Source organism: Geospiza fortis, unplaced genomic scaffold (genome assembly GCF_000277835.1).
Source record: "Geospiza fortis unplaced genomic scaffold, GeoFor_1.0 scaffold413, whole genome shotgun sequence".
Taxonomy (NCBI): Eukaryota; Metazoa; Chordata; class Aves; order Passeriformes; family Thraupidae; genus Geospiza; species Geospiza fortis.
In genome coordinates, this window is record NW_005054386.1 from 1492317 (window position 1) to 1508690 (window position 16374).

At 40.5% G+C, this 16374-nt stretch overlaps 1 protein-coding gene across 3 annotated transcripts in view; it reads left to right on the forward strand.

The window, feature by feature from the left end:
• Positions 1 to 16374, forward strand: part of SLIT3 (slit guidance ligand 3) — a 483855-nt gene that overhangs the window by 296714 nt on the left and 170767 nt on the right. For all 3 annotated transcript variants that reach the window (XM_031060566.1, XM_031060568.1, XM_031060567.1), the window contains one exon: positions 8469 to 8610. In XM_031060566.1, the coding sequence (XP_030916426.1) occupies positions 8469 to 8610 (142 nt within the window). The remainder of the gene's footprint in view (positions 1 to 8468; positions 8611 to 16374) is intronic.

Consider the following 16374-nt stretch of genomic DNA (forward strand, 5'->3'; position numbering starts at 1 on the left):
TGCAGGGATGCAGGTTTTGCAGGGATGCAGGTTTCCCTGGGGATGCAGGTTGTGCTGGTGCAGGGCAGGGCACCAGGAGGGTTCCTCTCCCCGCAGCCCATCCCTGTTCATGCAGATGAGCTGCCAATGGCCTCGTTTTTAAAGAGCTGGATAAGCAATCCGGGAGGAGGAGGAGACCTTTGTGTGTGTGTTTGAATGTCCGCTCTCTGCCTTGTGGGACTCCCTCATTGTACAGGGAGTTTTATTGCTTTTAGAAGGGACCTTAACCACTTCATCTAACTGCGACCCCTTCCCAAAAGAGTGACCTTTGAGTCACCTTAGATGGTGGCAGCTCTTTTGTCATTACTCTTGCTTTTTGTGACCATCCACTGACCCACCCAGTGCTCTTACGATGAAGTCTAGGAAGGATTTAAAGACTTTTAAAGCCTCTTGGTAAAAATTGCTGTTTAAATTTGATCTTGAGAAATTTTTGTGGAACACTGATAAAAATTTTACTTCCTGCTAGAATTTGCTGCCGCAAACTTATATTAACATTTAGTCTGAAGCAACATTTCAGTACTGTGCTTTTGTTAGCTGCTTTTCAAATGAAGTTGTGTAGGAAATTTGGAGAGATACTAATCACAATTTATCAGTTTGTTTGTTTTCAGTTTTCATGAAGTTTCTTATTACAAATCTAAATTTACTCTAGCACAGCAGTGATGGTGTTTCATACTGTAGGAATTTACTTCTTGACTTGCTTAGCATGTAAGATGCCACATATGGTGTTTTTCATTTAGGGGACCATCTTGTGAATCTGAAGGATAAATATGTATTTATTACAGCACTTAATATTTCTTTAAAGACCAAAGCTGAAAATTGGCTTTTAATTACAGTAAATTTAGTTTTATTACCGAAAATGATGTCTTACCTTTCAGTATAATTAGCCCTTTTTTCTGGAACTCTCTTTTCCCCAGAGCAGTATGTATAGCCCTTTAATGCTTATTTAATGATGGCAGGTTGGGGTGTAATTATTCAGCCACTGAGCTTTTGAACTGTTGCTGTAAAAATAATAACATGATTAGCTTTTATGTTAATGTCCAAAGCTGGTGGTTTGTTTTATGAGTAGTTATGTTGGTAGTATTTTGGTACAGAAAAAAAATAAAAGCTTCATGGCAGTACCCCAGCTGTGCTTGGAGCTGTTTCACAGAGAGCAGTCATGGTAAATACAGAGCAACAGGGTTGGATTTGAGTATGTGGAGGAGCCTGTGCATGAAATCTGTAGACTTTTATTATTTAATTCATGTAGATGATTGGCAACTCATTTATCAACTCACAATTAGTAAGAGTAATGAAAGCAAGCATAGAGCTGCTTATAAAATAATTCTAGAAATTAATGGTGGGCAGATGCAAAGTTGCATAAAGTCACCACCAGGTTTGTGTGAATTTCTGCTTTGTTGACAGTGAAATTGGTGATGTTATGTAGTGGCATTACACCTGTGGTGGGTTGGCTGCTCACACTCCCCCTCCTCACAGCACTGAGGTGGAACCAGGATCTGCTCCAGCACCTCCTTCCCTGTCTCATTCTCTGGTTTGGCTGCTGCCAGGGCTGTTCCTCACAGCTTTTCCCTCACTCCCTGCTGCCTGGCACCTCTCTGCCCTGTCTCAGGTGTGACAGGGGCACCAGGAGCTGCATGGGCAGGCTCATCTGTGGAGCCCAATGGAAGCAGCCAGAACTGCCCTGGCCTCTTCCCACAGCAGCTTCCCTGGCAGAGCTGGGCACCAGCACCTGTAGCCAAACTGAAGGGATCTCCTGGATGGTTGAATTTACCCCTTGGAATGGCTGGCTAAAATGTTTAGCTCTGAAGATCTGTAAGAATTTTATTCTATAATTTCCAGACACCTTAAAGAGCTTGAATGTACCCAGAGCCTCTTGCAAAAGACCAGAGGCAACAACCCCAGCCTGTCCCAGGAAATGTCTTTATTTTCCCTGCCTTCCTTAGCATGTTCCAAATGCCAAAGAATCTGCTCTGTGGAATCCCAAGGCAGCCCAGGGAAGGGGATTGTGACTCACTCTTCAGTTCTTGCCCACTGACCTGGAAAAAAGCATTTCCTCCCTCCAGATCTGTCCGTGGGGAAGCTCATGACCAGACTGGAGCCCTTGGATGTCATTATCAGGAGACATGTCCCACTGTGTCTGCCATCTCTGAATGGCTCTGTCAATCTGCAATGCCTCTGGCTGCAGAGAATCCCACCCTCCTCCTCCTCCTCCTGAGGAGAGCAGCTTCAGTGCCAAGGCAGGGACAGCCCTGTGCTGCTGCAGCAGGATGCAGACGGGGGGCAGAAGCAAAGACAAACATGCAAGCAAACAAAATCATGTAGTATTTAAAGCTCCTTTTCAAACAGCAGTAAATCAAAGCCCAAGGACTGAGAATCTTAAACTACTTCTGTTCCTTCCATAACTTCATCAAACTTCATCCTGGAGCAGTCCAGGATGGATCGCTGTTTGGAACTGAACTCCCTTCACTGGCTCACAATTGATCATGACCATTATCTATCTTTTAACCTTGTGCAGGTGGCATCCTTTCACTTAAATAATTTATGGTCCTCTTCATTTTTATGCTTGAATATATTTATAAGTTCACTGTATTATTTCTGGACCTATTTTTAAATGTCACTTCATGTGCACCTTCAGGAGTGCTGATACAAATTGTGGAGTTGGCATTAATGAGATGACTCTGCGTGGCACCATTTGAGCTGCAGGAGCACTACATCTTTTAAGACTTGCTTTTAGAATTTTTTTAGTCTTTGGAAGAGCTGGCAGTGTCCAAAGCCAGAGAACCAAATTCTCACTGGCAGCCTTCCTTGTGGTGCGGTAGTTATAAAGTAAATTTTGCCTGCTTTAAGGTGAACATGCCTGTGTTGACAGGGGTGGAAAAAGACCTGGAAAAAAGGCTCAGATTGGGCACAGGGCATAAGAGATATTTTCAACCCCTCCTTTGGAAGGCTTAGGTGGAATTAATTTCCTTGAGAGAAAAACAGTTTTGTTATAGTTTTATAGACTTCAGTGGTCTCACAGGTTCTGTTTTATTAATCCTTCAGAAGAACAAATTCACTTGTTCAGCCTTAGTTGTTATGGTTGAGGCTGCTTCTTCGTTTTACTTTTTTTCATTTTTCTTAATTTATTTTTCTTATTCCATATAATCGTGGTGCTGTTATTGTTAATTAAATAATTGCAATATTAGTGCTTTAGGATAAGGCAGTGTGAAGTAAGGTCTGATTTTCAGTGGTGTTACTTTACTGATAGATTGTGAAACTGAGCAGGACTTTGTAGAATAAAGTGGGCTTCATTCATTAAGCCAGACCTTCCTTTCAGTGTGGTTGGATATTTCCAGTTTTATTCCTTGATATTTATTTGTAAACTGATTAGTGTTGACTTTTGCCTTACAGAACTGTTGTGCTTATGTGCCATGAATTTTTAACAGATAAATTTACTCTTTGGGAATGTTCAGCAAAGCAGAGAACTTGAATCAAATAATGAACATTCATGACTGGCAACTTTTTGGATACCATGAACTCAATGCTATTAACATCAATTAGGGGCTTATGTCACTAATCATAAATCTTAAAGCTCAGCAAATAACTGTTGAACAACCATAGATGGAAATATTTGCTTAAACCATTTACTGCACATTTGTTTAGGATAAACAAATTCGTACAAATTCTGTCCATTAGAGGAAGATTTGCCCTCAATAAGGAATGTTAATTTTGCATATGGTCAGTTGTGGTTCCCTTGCCCATCCCTCTCTGCAGAACTCTGTGCTCAAATGTCCCCTTAAACTGGGATCAGTCAGGAGCAGCATCTGCTTTAGGTGTTGTGGAATAAATTAGTTCATATCACTGGCAATCCAGTGCAAACTATGGCTCATGCAGTAGGAATTGATTTCAGATATCCCAGCATGGTCAGAACTTCCAATGGGTTATTTAATTACACCCAAAAAGGTCATGCTATATCCACAGATCTGCAATACTTGTAGTGTTTTGTTTATTGATCAATAATTTTGTGTCTGATCTACTTCAAATGATGTAAAGTCAGCACAGGTTTTTAACCAGAAAGTCCTGTCAGATTTATCTTAAAATCCATTGACATGTTTTACAAATAAATAACATTTTACTGGTGGAAAGGAGCTGCTGCAGAGGTGATTGGATAGGTGAGGAGGTAATAAAACACACTGCTTAGTGTGCTGTAATTGGGTGTCAGTGCAAATGAGATTATTTCGTTTATTTAGTAATTGCAAAATTTATTTTAGATGCCTGTGACATTTAAACTGTTCATTTATACACCATAACAATTCTATTCTAATTGTAATATTAGTCTGTTTGCTGCTTTTAAAGAGGCCAATGAGGGACTTACTTGAAAAAAACATTTGATTTCTCTGTAAACTTCTGGGCCCTAAGTCTCCCCTCTCTCTCCTCTTTTTCTCTAACCCAAAGTCTGAGGCTGTAAATCGAGATGGTGCCAGATATTAACTGCCATAATTATCGACACTGTCATTCCACTGCATCAGGTAAAAAAAGCATAGTAATTTTGGTTAATCATGCTCCTACCCCTGGCTTCCACATTTTGTTAGTGTTTTCCTTTTAGCAAAATGTATGATTGAGTTGATGATTTTTATCTCCGAGAAAAATATAATTAATGTGGTGGAGAACTAGAGCTGCTGTGTATTATAAAAAATCTGCAATGGTAAGATGACAGATAGTGAAAACAACTTCAGAAGGGGAATAATGTAAATGTAGCTGATTTGTCTGTGGCCATTTCCTTTTGCTGCAGCCATGCTGTGAGGAATTTACTGCACTTGTGAAGGACACAAAGAGAAATCTTGAAATATTTCTGCCTTTCCTGTGTCTTTGCTTTTGAAAAAGTATTGGCAGTAAAAGGAAAATTCATTTTTAGGTTTCAGATACCCCTCTTTAGAGGCTCTGGTGCATCAGGACCCTTAATCATCTGTATGCTTATACTCTGCAAACCTATGAAAGTCATAGCCAAATTTTAATACCTTTATATTCCATACCCTACTAAGGCTTGTTTTCTTGACCAGTCTTTTTTAAACAGTTCTCCACAACAATGCCAACATCAAACTGATTAAAATCCCTTGGATTTTTTTGTGCTTTAATTCTGTGGATCTGCAAACAATGGATCCTCATTGAAGTGAGGCTGTTAAATCCAAATCAGATTTGAAATTCTGTTTCTGATGTTGTTCAAGAAACATTGACCTGAACAGATGATTTTTTTGTGTGAGAGCTGATGGAATATGTGCTAGATGCCTGTTCAGTGTGCATTTGTAATACAGTATTTTGTTCTTTGCAAAGGAAAAACATTTCATCAGGATAATAGCGATTTATACACAAAGTGGTTTTATCATTAAAAATCTCAGAAACTTACAGTCCAGATCTGCTTTTGCTCATGAAGAAGATAGACATGTGCTTGTTGTGCTTTGGGGACATGGTTTAGAGGTGGTTCTGGCAGTGCTGTGCTGATGGCTGGACTCAGTGCTCTTGGAGGACTTTTCCAGCCTTAATGATTCTCTGATTCTACTGCTGCTACCTGCTTTGTTGTTCCACAAAGACTTATTTCTATATTTTCTCCTTTTTCTGCTTGGGTTGGACTGCTTTATCCAACCCTCCCTTGCATGCCCTGCCTTTCCTGGCGCTCTGCAGTGCTACATCACCCCAGCTGGGGAGGAGCTGGGCTGAGCCCCACTGACCCTCCTGCTGCTGGTTCAGCTGCAGAGGTGTCAGCAGCAGGTTCTTAGAGCTCCACCTGGCACTACATCAGCTTTCTGAGGCTGTGCCCTAACAAAAAGTGGGTGTGCTACTGCTTCTCCAACCCACAGTGGTATGTTGTGGTGTTATAACTGTGCAAAACGCATTTTCCCCTGCTACAAAGCCTCTGCAGAAAGCACATCAGAGATGGAGATGGAGATGTTAATGGCTGTGTGGAAGATTTGACCTTGTTGCCAGCTCATTATCTCCCAGAGAGCAAGGATTGCTCTGAAGTTTCTTCCAAATTTGATAATTTCTCCCTGTCCCTAAAAGCTTGCCGTAGCTTGTTTGTAGTTACTCGTTCTTCATTTTGTTTTGGCCATTGTACAGAGGGTGGGCAGACAAAGAGAAAGTGTAAAATGTAGGTGATCAGGGCCAAGAACAAACCTCTTGTTCTTACACACGTACAGCAGAGGGCTGTGTGCATTTTGAGGCAATATAAACTACTTTTGGGAGTAGTCACAATTAAAGTCTTACAGAAACCTTAGACTCCATGAAAGACAAAGTGCTGTTGTGCAGATTTCTGTTAATTTTGCAGGAATTCTAATAATTGACAGTGGTGGTATGTGTGCCCTGCATTTCCATGGCCAGAAAACAAACCCAAGAGAGCTGCTTGTCCTGCCTGTTATCCATGTACATGTTTAATTAGTGACATTGGTTTTTCCTCTTTAGTTCAAACAGCTACCACTTAACTTCTGTGTTAAATGCATGGCCATGTGTACAGACTGTGTTAAACCAATAATCAGATTTTGAAACTGGAAAAAATCAAAGTTCGGGTTGCTTGATAAATATGAATTTGTTTCTTTGGACCATATGCATATGGATTTAGATTTTTATTACATTATTGAATTCTTTTTACAGTAGTTTTTAGCCCAGATGATTCTTCAGGGTGACACTAAAATGGTCTCTGTCATGAGATGAAAGACTCATGATGGAAATATGATGGAAAACTCCTTACCTGCAGCTGTCAAGGTGGCTGGAGAGTGGACTATAAATGAGAGGGTATTTTAGCAGAGAGAAAGGGTCATTAGGATGATCTCATGGTGGAAGCAGCTGCCCACTCTCATAAAGAATGTATTTGACCCCTGCCCATGCACAAATTTCCTGTGAGATCCATTTATTTCTACATGGTCACTACCTCTTAAAATCTAACTTCTGGATGCCTGGATTGGAGCTCTGAGGTCTGGACTGCCAAAATGCAGCCACTCAGAGCTCTGATTAACATCAATGTTAACTTGTTCATCTATGTTTAAAACTCAGTGCTATGAAACCCAGAGTTTTCTTCTGGTGTCCTGACAGAAAGTCAGGTGATCGACCAATAAAAATATTTCAAACCCAGTATTCAAATTTGGCAATGTTTTGCCCACAATTGAAATGGTGATCTTATCCTGAAACTCAACATTATATTTGAATATAAGGCAGTTCTGTCATCCCTGGTTACAAAAAAATATTTAAAGAGGATGACAGCGTGCTCGAACTTAAGGAAACTCAGACAAATTGAAATTAATTCCCATCAGAGTTCAACACCTTTAATTGTCCTAATGAACATTGGATTGCAAACCAGTGCAATTGTATGGTTTTTTAAACTTTTTGTCAGCTGTAGTTAGAATACATGAAAGTATCCATCATGGGTTTTTCAAAGACAAAAAAACACCAAGAATGAACAGCTTTGTGAATAGTATTTCCACATTCTTGTATGTATTCGTGTTTTGACAACTATGATGTGTTTAATTTTCCACCCAAAAGGCCAATCTTATACAATTTTTGTCACTTCTTACCAGCCTTACAAACCTTCACATTTAGCCATCTGTATCTCAACATAAAGATACTTGAGCCTTCTTGTGTTCCATGTACTTTGGAAATATGACTCACTATAAATAAACCAATAACTGCTACATCTTGATAACCTCAATTAGCATAGCAAACCCATTTTATCTATGGCTAAATGTATGCATATATCAAAACTTTAAATGTAGGAATCATAACCATTTGAGTAAAATTGACATAATTGCTACAGTTTCAAAAAAATGTAATGACACTTAATGAAGCCTCAATCTAATGAATTGACTAGAATTTGTATAGAGCAATGTCCTCGTGCTATACCTTTGCTCTGTGTGTAGCTTTGTGTCTTTGTGTCTAGCTTGAGCAAGAGTTTGAAAGTTTGAACTTATGTTTTTCTAGATTCTTTTTATGGTTCCATTAACTGCATTGTCTGATCTTGAAAAAAAGCTGACTTTATATTCCCAGTCTTCACACCATAACAGGTTTCCTTATTTCAAAAACATAAGTTGTCTCTGATGAGAGTCTTCTCTCAGTATGTAAAAGTACTCAAGAAGTGTTTGTGTAATGGAAACTTCTGGAGAAAGATAACTTTTGGAAATTTGGAAATGCTACTTGATTCTAAAGCTTAATTTAAAAATCTTTGAATGAATTGATATGGGTGAGCATGAAGGAAGTGTTCATGAGGGGAAGAGGCTGATGGAGTGGAGGCTGAGGAGGAATAAGAACACACTTTACATGTTTTCTCTGCAGCTGATTTGTAGAACATTATATTCACTTGCAAATAAATGATTACTTTGTATAGTAAGAGGATCTGCAAAACCCATATGATTTCGTTGCTAAAGTCTCACAATCATTTTTAAAGCCTGGAATGTGTTCCTTGTGTGCAGGCCCCCAGTCCGAGCCGCCGTCGTGCAGCGCCAGCTCCGTCTCCTGCCCCTCTGCCTGCACCTGCAGCAACAACGTGGTGGACTGCAGGGGCAGGGGCCTGACAGAGATCCCAGCCAACCTCCCCGAGGACATCTGGGAGATGTAAGTGCCACTCTCATGCACAAATCTCTTCCATTTCTCTCCATTTTTATCCCGTGTCACGGCCTCCTGCGTGGAAGAGAGGTGTCTGTTTTAAAAGCTGTTCTAAGTAGTTGTCAGGTATGTTGTAGTTGTCCTCTCTGATTTGTTCTTTTGATCTAAGGGCTCAAACCATTTTTAAATGTAAATTAAGATAGTTTGGTACTGTCCTACCTGAAAGCACGATAAAATTCTTGGGGCTTTAAGTTCAGACTGTGTTTACATCTCACAAACCTGGAATTGCAGTCAGCAAATGAAAATACACAGTCCTTTCGTATTTCTAGTCAGTGATTTCCCCATGAGATGGAGGGACACCTTTTTAGCTTGCCAGGATGCTTTTATAATGAATTAGAACATCAGAGCACATTGTTTCTGCTGATTTTACCTTCTGTATCTTGTCTTCCACATTGTTATTTCTAGTTCTTTAACAGTTTTGTGACTTGTGTTGTGGAATCAGATGCTTGTTTTATAGACTTGTTTGCCTTTACTACCTCTAGGAATTAGAACCATCTATTTCTGTGTCCATGACTTCATACTACTGTGGTCCTGAAATACTGTTACATTAAACCATTTTACTTGTGCTTAGTCCACAGGGAATGCAGATCAATCCTTTTCCTATTTAGGTTCTTGTCATACTGAGTTTTCTGACATCCAGCCAGCTTTTACAGTCTGCACAGTATAAATTCAGATATTTGCATGTTCACTGGACTTATCCACCTCTTGTTGCTGTAGAAATACTGGTACACAGCAAAACTTACCATGATAAAGCATAAATTCATAAGTTTGTGGGGTGTTCTGGTTGGAAGCAATCCTACCAGATTTGGGCAGGGACATTTTCCACTATCCCAAGTTTCTCCAAATTCCATCCAGCCTGGCCTTGGACACTTCCAGGGATGGAGCAGCCACAATTTCTCTGGGCACCCTCTGCCAGGGCCTCACCACCTTCACAGGGAAGAATCTCTTCCCAATATCCCATCTAACCCTCTCCTCTGTCAGTTTTCAGTCATTCCCCCTTGTCATGTCACTCCAGGCCCTTGTCCAAAGTCACTCTCCAGCTCTCCTTTAGGTATTTTCCCTTTAGGAAAAGGTTTTAAGGTTTTCCCAGAGCCTTCTCTTCCCCCCAGCTCTCCCAGCCTTTCTCAGTAGCAGAGGGGCTCCAGCCCTCTCATTGTCTGTGTGTCCTTCTAATGCTCTGGGCATAAGAACCCCAAAGAACATTGAATTCAACTTGGTCTTGTATTTCCCCCTAACTCAGTATTTCCTTGTAATCCAAATTGCTCTGCTAAGAACACTTGACTTACAAACTGTTCTACAAAAATGAAACACACAGCTGTTGCTCTAATACAGTTGTTAAAGGCGACCTACATTTCACTCTGTTTCAGTATTAATTAAAGATCTTTTATTCAGCCTTCCTACCTTTCTTCATTAGCATGGGTAGGCAGAACCTTCTCTGACAAAGCTGCCAAAAAGTCCTAAGACTGTTTTTGTTGATAAAAACCCATCACAAACCAGGAAACTCACTTGTCATGGGACATCAAACAAGCATCATATGATGCTAATTTTCCCTCTCCCACATATGAATTAGAAGTCTGTAGTGTTACTCTGTTACTCCTCCAGGTAAAGGACTTCATTGCAAGAATGTTAGCTACTAAGTAAGCAATTTAGGAAAGCTAGAAATCTGTATCCCAGACTTGCTTTTTCATAATTTCATAAAATAGGTAGCAAGAATGTAGAGAATGCAATTTGGTTTTTATAAAGCTTCTTGTTCAGTTGGGAGCTGACAGCAGCAGCCAAATTGACTGAGGAAAAATGAGTTATGAGAAATTGAAGCTGAGGAATACAGACTGTGTGCTGAGTGTTACAAAAGAGTCTCTGCTTACAAAGTGGTTCTGGTTTGCTTTTCAGAGGAGAAATGAACAGTTTGTGCCATAGAGAAATACATGAGAATAAGCACAGAAAAGTTTTGCATGACTACTTGGGTGAAAACAAAAGTCATTAAGCACCTGGCAGCATTTAATGAAAAGAAATAGCAAAATGCATATGGTGTGGAGTTTTGCTGGTACATGAACAAAACAGTCATTCCCTATATTGGGACAGCATCTACAATAAAAGGAGAGATTGCAGTTATTTAGAAAGGGTGAGAGACAATGCATGTAAGGTAAATAGGGAACATGGTGCAGAAGGGGCTCAATGCTGGAGAGGAGTAGGGAAGGAGGGATGACCAACAGAGAGGAGATAAAGTCTCCCGAGAATTTTTTTTTCTGCTCAGACTTGATCCCAACCTTGCAGGCAGTGCCTGTCAAACAGAGTGACAGCTCAGCCCACAGAGCCAGGGGATAGCAGAGACCTGTAACCACAGGGCTGGGGCTGCTCTGGGCTCAGGACATGGGCTGGACAGATCCCTTCTCAGTCACTGATGATTCCCTGGCATCAATCAGCCAAAGGACAGCTTTCCTGCCCGTGCAGATGTGGGCACAGGGGGTGAGGGCACTGCCAGCCCTGGCTGTACTGTTTCAAACAGAATTTGCTTCCACGAGCTGCCTGCCACGTTTGTTTGATGCCTCCCAGTCATGGGCAGGAGCAGTAACCCCCTATGGATCTTTTCCCACCTCACAACACTCTTCCTTTGCCCCTTCTTTAGAAGGAAGTTTTCATGCTGTTTGTCTGCCTCAGACTGATGCACTCATTTTTTATTTATCACTGCAAGCAAGGCTTGCAGCGTTTTAGGATGTGAATTCTGGGCAGGTCTTGTCTGAGGATGTTATACACCTTAAAACAGTGGTGCAGGGACTACCATTTGTACCTTTGTGATTGATAACAGCTGGCAAAAGACTTTTCTGAGTGAAAGCAGGGCACAGTCCCCCTCCTGCTGCCAGAGGGTGCTCATGCCTGGAGGCAGATGCTGGAGCAGCAACCACTGGCACTGGGTGCTGCTTCTCTGAAGGATCTTCAGATTGCTTAAAAGAAAGAATTAATTATTTGCTAAAGCTAGAGCCTGGATTGTGGTTGGGATGCTTGAGAGAATGTAAACAAGCTGAGCCCAGTACAGAAAGTGATGGGAAAAGAAGGGTGAACTGAAATGAGGAAACAACCAAACACATAAGGAGAAGAATTGGGAACAAAAGAAATGGAGACAGAGTGAGCAAAGTGCTGTGAGTCTGAGAAAGTGAGGAATATTTGGTGACAAGGCCTGAGATTGGTGCCAGTGGACACCAGCTGTGTAGGGTGGCAGGAGGGCTGGGACACTGGGGCAGGACAGAGGGACACAGGGAAAGGTGGAGCACATTTACCTTGGAGAGCCTTCCTGCCCCTCACCATGTACTTGGGAAACCCAACAACAATTTGAGTGTCTGTCCCTGTGCATTAGGGATTGTCTAGGCACAGATTAACTCTTACACTACACAGGGAGCTCCTGTTTGCACTGCTGCTGTTCCAGTCAGAGAGCACTACAGGGGTCTGGGTTTCTGACTTCTGTTCCACTTGAGTTTCCTTGTGATGGAATCAGTAATTTCAGCTTTTGGGTTTGAGGCCACTGAATTAAATGTCTGGAGGTTTTTTTTTAAGTAAAAAGAAATAAACTGGAAAATACTAGAAAATGCCAAAGTTAATGTTTGTAGCTGCAGTTGTCATTTGAAGCTTTTGTGTGTATTTGTGCTGATATTCACTTCAAAAACAGCACAGTCTCATGCTGGTGTTGACAGCTTGGATTCATTTCTTGTTGCCTAGGGATGCATCAGGGATGTGTAGGGAGGGAGCCTGTGTGTATAGACAGGGTCTGTTCACTTGCTGCAGAAACAGGAAAATTGTAAAATGGGGACTGTGGGGAAGGTAATCTCGTGAATGCTGTTCAGAGAATTGGGCAGTTCCTCTTCTTGCCACTGGTTTATTAATTGATTCTGGGCAAGTGACTTGCACAAACTTTCCTTGGGTGGTCACTGGTGATGTAATCTCAGTTCTGGCTGACTCAGCTGAGACATTCAGCAGTGCTGAGGACTCACAGCTGCAGCAAAAGTCAACAGGCACTGTGCTTTGAACACTTTGTGCTGTGCACTGTTAATTACTCTGAAAAGCCAAGTCTCAGTCATCTGCAGACTTATAAATCAAACTCCAGAATGTAAAGTATATCCTTAAATCTTGAAACAGGTCTGAGATCTGTTCATGTCAAGTTTGTTTCACCATCGTCATTTACCTGTACCATGCCCTGTGTCTGGTGAGATTAAGAGAAATAGAATTGAATGAGCCAAGATAAAGCTGGGTAGGATGCACCTGAATCAGAAACAGTCACAAACCATTTGTTTAAATGCTGATGCAGTTCTCCAGACAGTAAAGAGGCTGCCAGTCCCTGAAGGAAAAGTGCAGTTTAGGCACCATGTGTGCTGAGATAATAACCACAGCTTCTCCTGGCAGCTGGGCACAGCAAACAGGGATGGCAGCCCTTCCACCAGCACCTAGGCTTGGCCTAAGGTTGGTTTTAGTCACTTGTTCCACATGGGTTCAGTTTAGCATTTTCACTTTTGATAGCTGAATTGGTGGCTGATGTTTTTGTAGGTATAAGTAGCACGTGATTTTGGTGCAGAATTTCTACTCTTAGGAAAAATTCTAGAGTTGGAGCGCAGGAAAAATGAAATGTTGGTTTTCTCCTGGTTCTGGCAAAATGAGCACAAACCTAATTTTCTGCAAGATGATCGCTCTGTAATGTAATGTTCTACTTGTTCTACCTTTAATGAATGATTTCCTGACAAATTTAATGTCATGAGGGTCCCACTGTGCTGGGCAGTGTTGCAGACCTGGAGGCAGACAGGTTTGCTGTGTTTGTTGTTTCAGGAATTGTCTCAGGAAGAAATTGCCTTCTCTGTTCTTCAGAAGCTGCAGGAATGTGCATTTCAGGCCAGCTAGGACTTAGCTGGGAATCTTTAGGAAGCTTTTATGATTTGAAGAAGGTGATGAACAATTCCTGGGTGTTTAAGTTACTGGTGTATTCAAAATTAATTTTCCTCTAACTAAAATAAAGTCAGAAAAGCTATTATAGAAAGATTGAGCAGCAGTAACTATTCATTGTAATAAGAATAATTTTTTTGTTATATAAATTATAAATTAACTACATGACAGCATTTTCATGTTTATTAACAATTGGCTTTGAAGTTCTCAGTTTCATAAAGGCAAGAAGTTTTATCAAGAATATAAATGTGTAGGAACTATAAACTTTATGGAAAAAGAAATGACAGTTTTTAATTTAACATTGTTCTTCCTCCTGAAAGAAAATTATAATAATTTTCCCAGGCTTCCAGTAAATACTGCAGCTGAAGCCAGCAGAGTATTTTTGAACCTGCAGTAAATGCTCCATAATTGCCTCTGGTGGCAACTTCTCTGCCTGGGGAATCAGTTTGGCTCCTGTAGTTGAATCCTATAATAAGATTTTCATTCACTGCTGTAAATTGGCTTTGGATAGCTTCTCATGTCTAACCTGACTACTTTTTTCTGGATCTCACCAGGCAAACTGTGTCTAGCATTCCACAGAAGTTTATTTTGTCGGGCCAAAGATATGTAGAAAATTTTTTGTTGAGTTCAAAACACAAAAATAATAAAGAAATTATAAATATTTTAGATTGATAGTCAGTGAAGAAAATAAAAATATATGGAAAATTTTAAGAATAAAGGTGTTTTCTGTGCTGAGACAAATTAAGGAAAACAGAAAGCTGCATTTCACAGTTTTAGAAACAAGCAGAAACAGCAGGGAGTTTCTGCTGCAAGATCAAGGCAGATTTATTTCTTACATCTTTACTTTTATTTCTGAAGTTGTGTAACCAATGTCATCTGCAGGCACAGGAAGGTGGGTTTGTTTTGATAAATTTCTAGGTCTCATACACATGGTAATTTTCATTTCAGCCATATCAATTTTTACCTTCTTCACTGCTTTTTTATAATTGGGAGATTTCTTTTACAAAAAAAGTTATGTACAGGTTAATTTACTCAGGCAAGCTGTGTAGGATTAAACTTAAAAGGTTTGAATATTTGAGATTGTTTTGGTTTTTAGTTTGGTTTAGGATTGTTTGGGTTTGTGTGTGTATGTCTAGTCTCTTTTTCCCAGAGATATCACTTCAGTCCAGTATAAACACAAATTACTAATTACTAATAAAAATTAATGGTATAACCAAAAGGCATATATGTTTTATCTAATACAAATTTCACTGCAAAGCTCCTGTGTTGCCAAGCAAAATAAGGAGATTGCAGTATATAATGAGTGTATACATTCTTAAAGCTGATTATGAAGAGGAAAAGCAATTACAGAAAATAAAATAGAGAGCATAAAATCACAACTTTGACATAAAATATACTAATCAGATTTTTTACTGGATGAAATACTAATTGTCTTTTGGGTAACACATGTTCTGTTTATTTTGCTTAAAAAGACTGTGAAAATAAGAAAGGATTTGAGGAATGTCTATTGTCAAATAACAGAATCTGCTGAGAAAATATTACAGGTGGCAGAATTTCAACTACCAAACAGCTACTTAATTTTCCTGCTAATTTCTGGTGTTCTGCCTTTTCCTTGTCAGTATTGTAAACGTGCAGTAAAAACAGATGTATAGAATGTACACAGCTCCTAACAATAAGTTAGATTAGAGATTAAAAAAATAACTTTTTGGTTTTTTCTGTCAGCTTACTTCCATTTTCACTAAAAGTATAGTTTTTTGTCACAATTTGACAAATAAAATGCAAATCAGCTTGAAATTCTCAGATCCCTGAGCTAGTTACAGCATTGTGAGAAAACATGGGAAATGATCAGGGCTGGAAGTTTCTTGAAATAATTGAAAGTCACTAGAGGGTGGTCAGGACTGACCTCCTCAAGCAATAATTAAACAACAATGTGATGTGTCTAGGGGTTAGTCTTTCTGGGACCTCACAGAGCTTCTCAGTGAACCAAATATTCTGGGTTTGGCTTGTTAAAAACTCTCCTGCAGGTTTATATTTACCAGGTTCAACCATTGGTGATTGATTGCTTTCACACAGGTGCTAGAGAAACTCTCTGTCTCCCTTCAGAACAAAAAAAAAAACCCAATTTTTTAAACAACCCCCCTAAAAAAATCCAAAAAAAAAGTCAGTGAAAAGTGTTCAGCAGAGTGGAGTGGGGCTCAGAGCAGATGCTGGGCTGGAAGTGAACACCAGAGCTGGGCAGCACCCTGGGGATGGTCTCTTTGGAGCCTTCTGAACCCAAATCCCTGGGTCTGAGCTGGAGTCCCTGGGTGCCAGGTGTGGGATCCATGTCCCTGCTGGTCACTACCCCACAGCATCTCAGAAACACCAACTCTGAACTCATCTCAGAAACACCAACTCTGAACTCATCTCAGAAACACCAACTCTGAACTCATCTCAGAAACACCAACTCTGAACTCATCTCAGAAACACCAACTCTGAACTCATGTGCTGCTTGGATGAGGGATGGAATAACCAGCAGGGACCTGGAAATTGCCAAATCTCTCCAACCTCAGGACTCTGCTTCCTGCATTTGTGTTCACAGCCACTGTCCTGCACAGAGGTGAAATTCTTCCTGCAAGCCCTGATCCCAAGCCCACATGCCCCAATAAAGTCAGCTGAGATGGGAAGTCACCTGTCTAGTGTAGAATCAAAGCAGGGAGGCATTATTTTGTATTGCACCCCCAAAACAGCTTCTGATTTACCCTGAACACCCTCACAGGGGTTGGCTCAGGGGAGCTCACCTGGACTTTT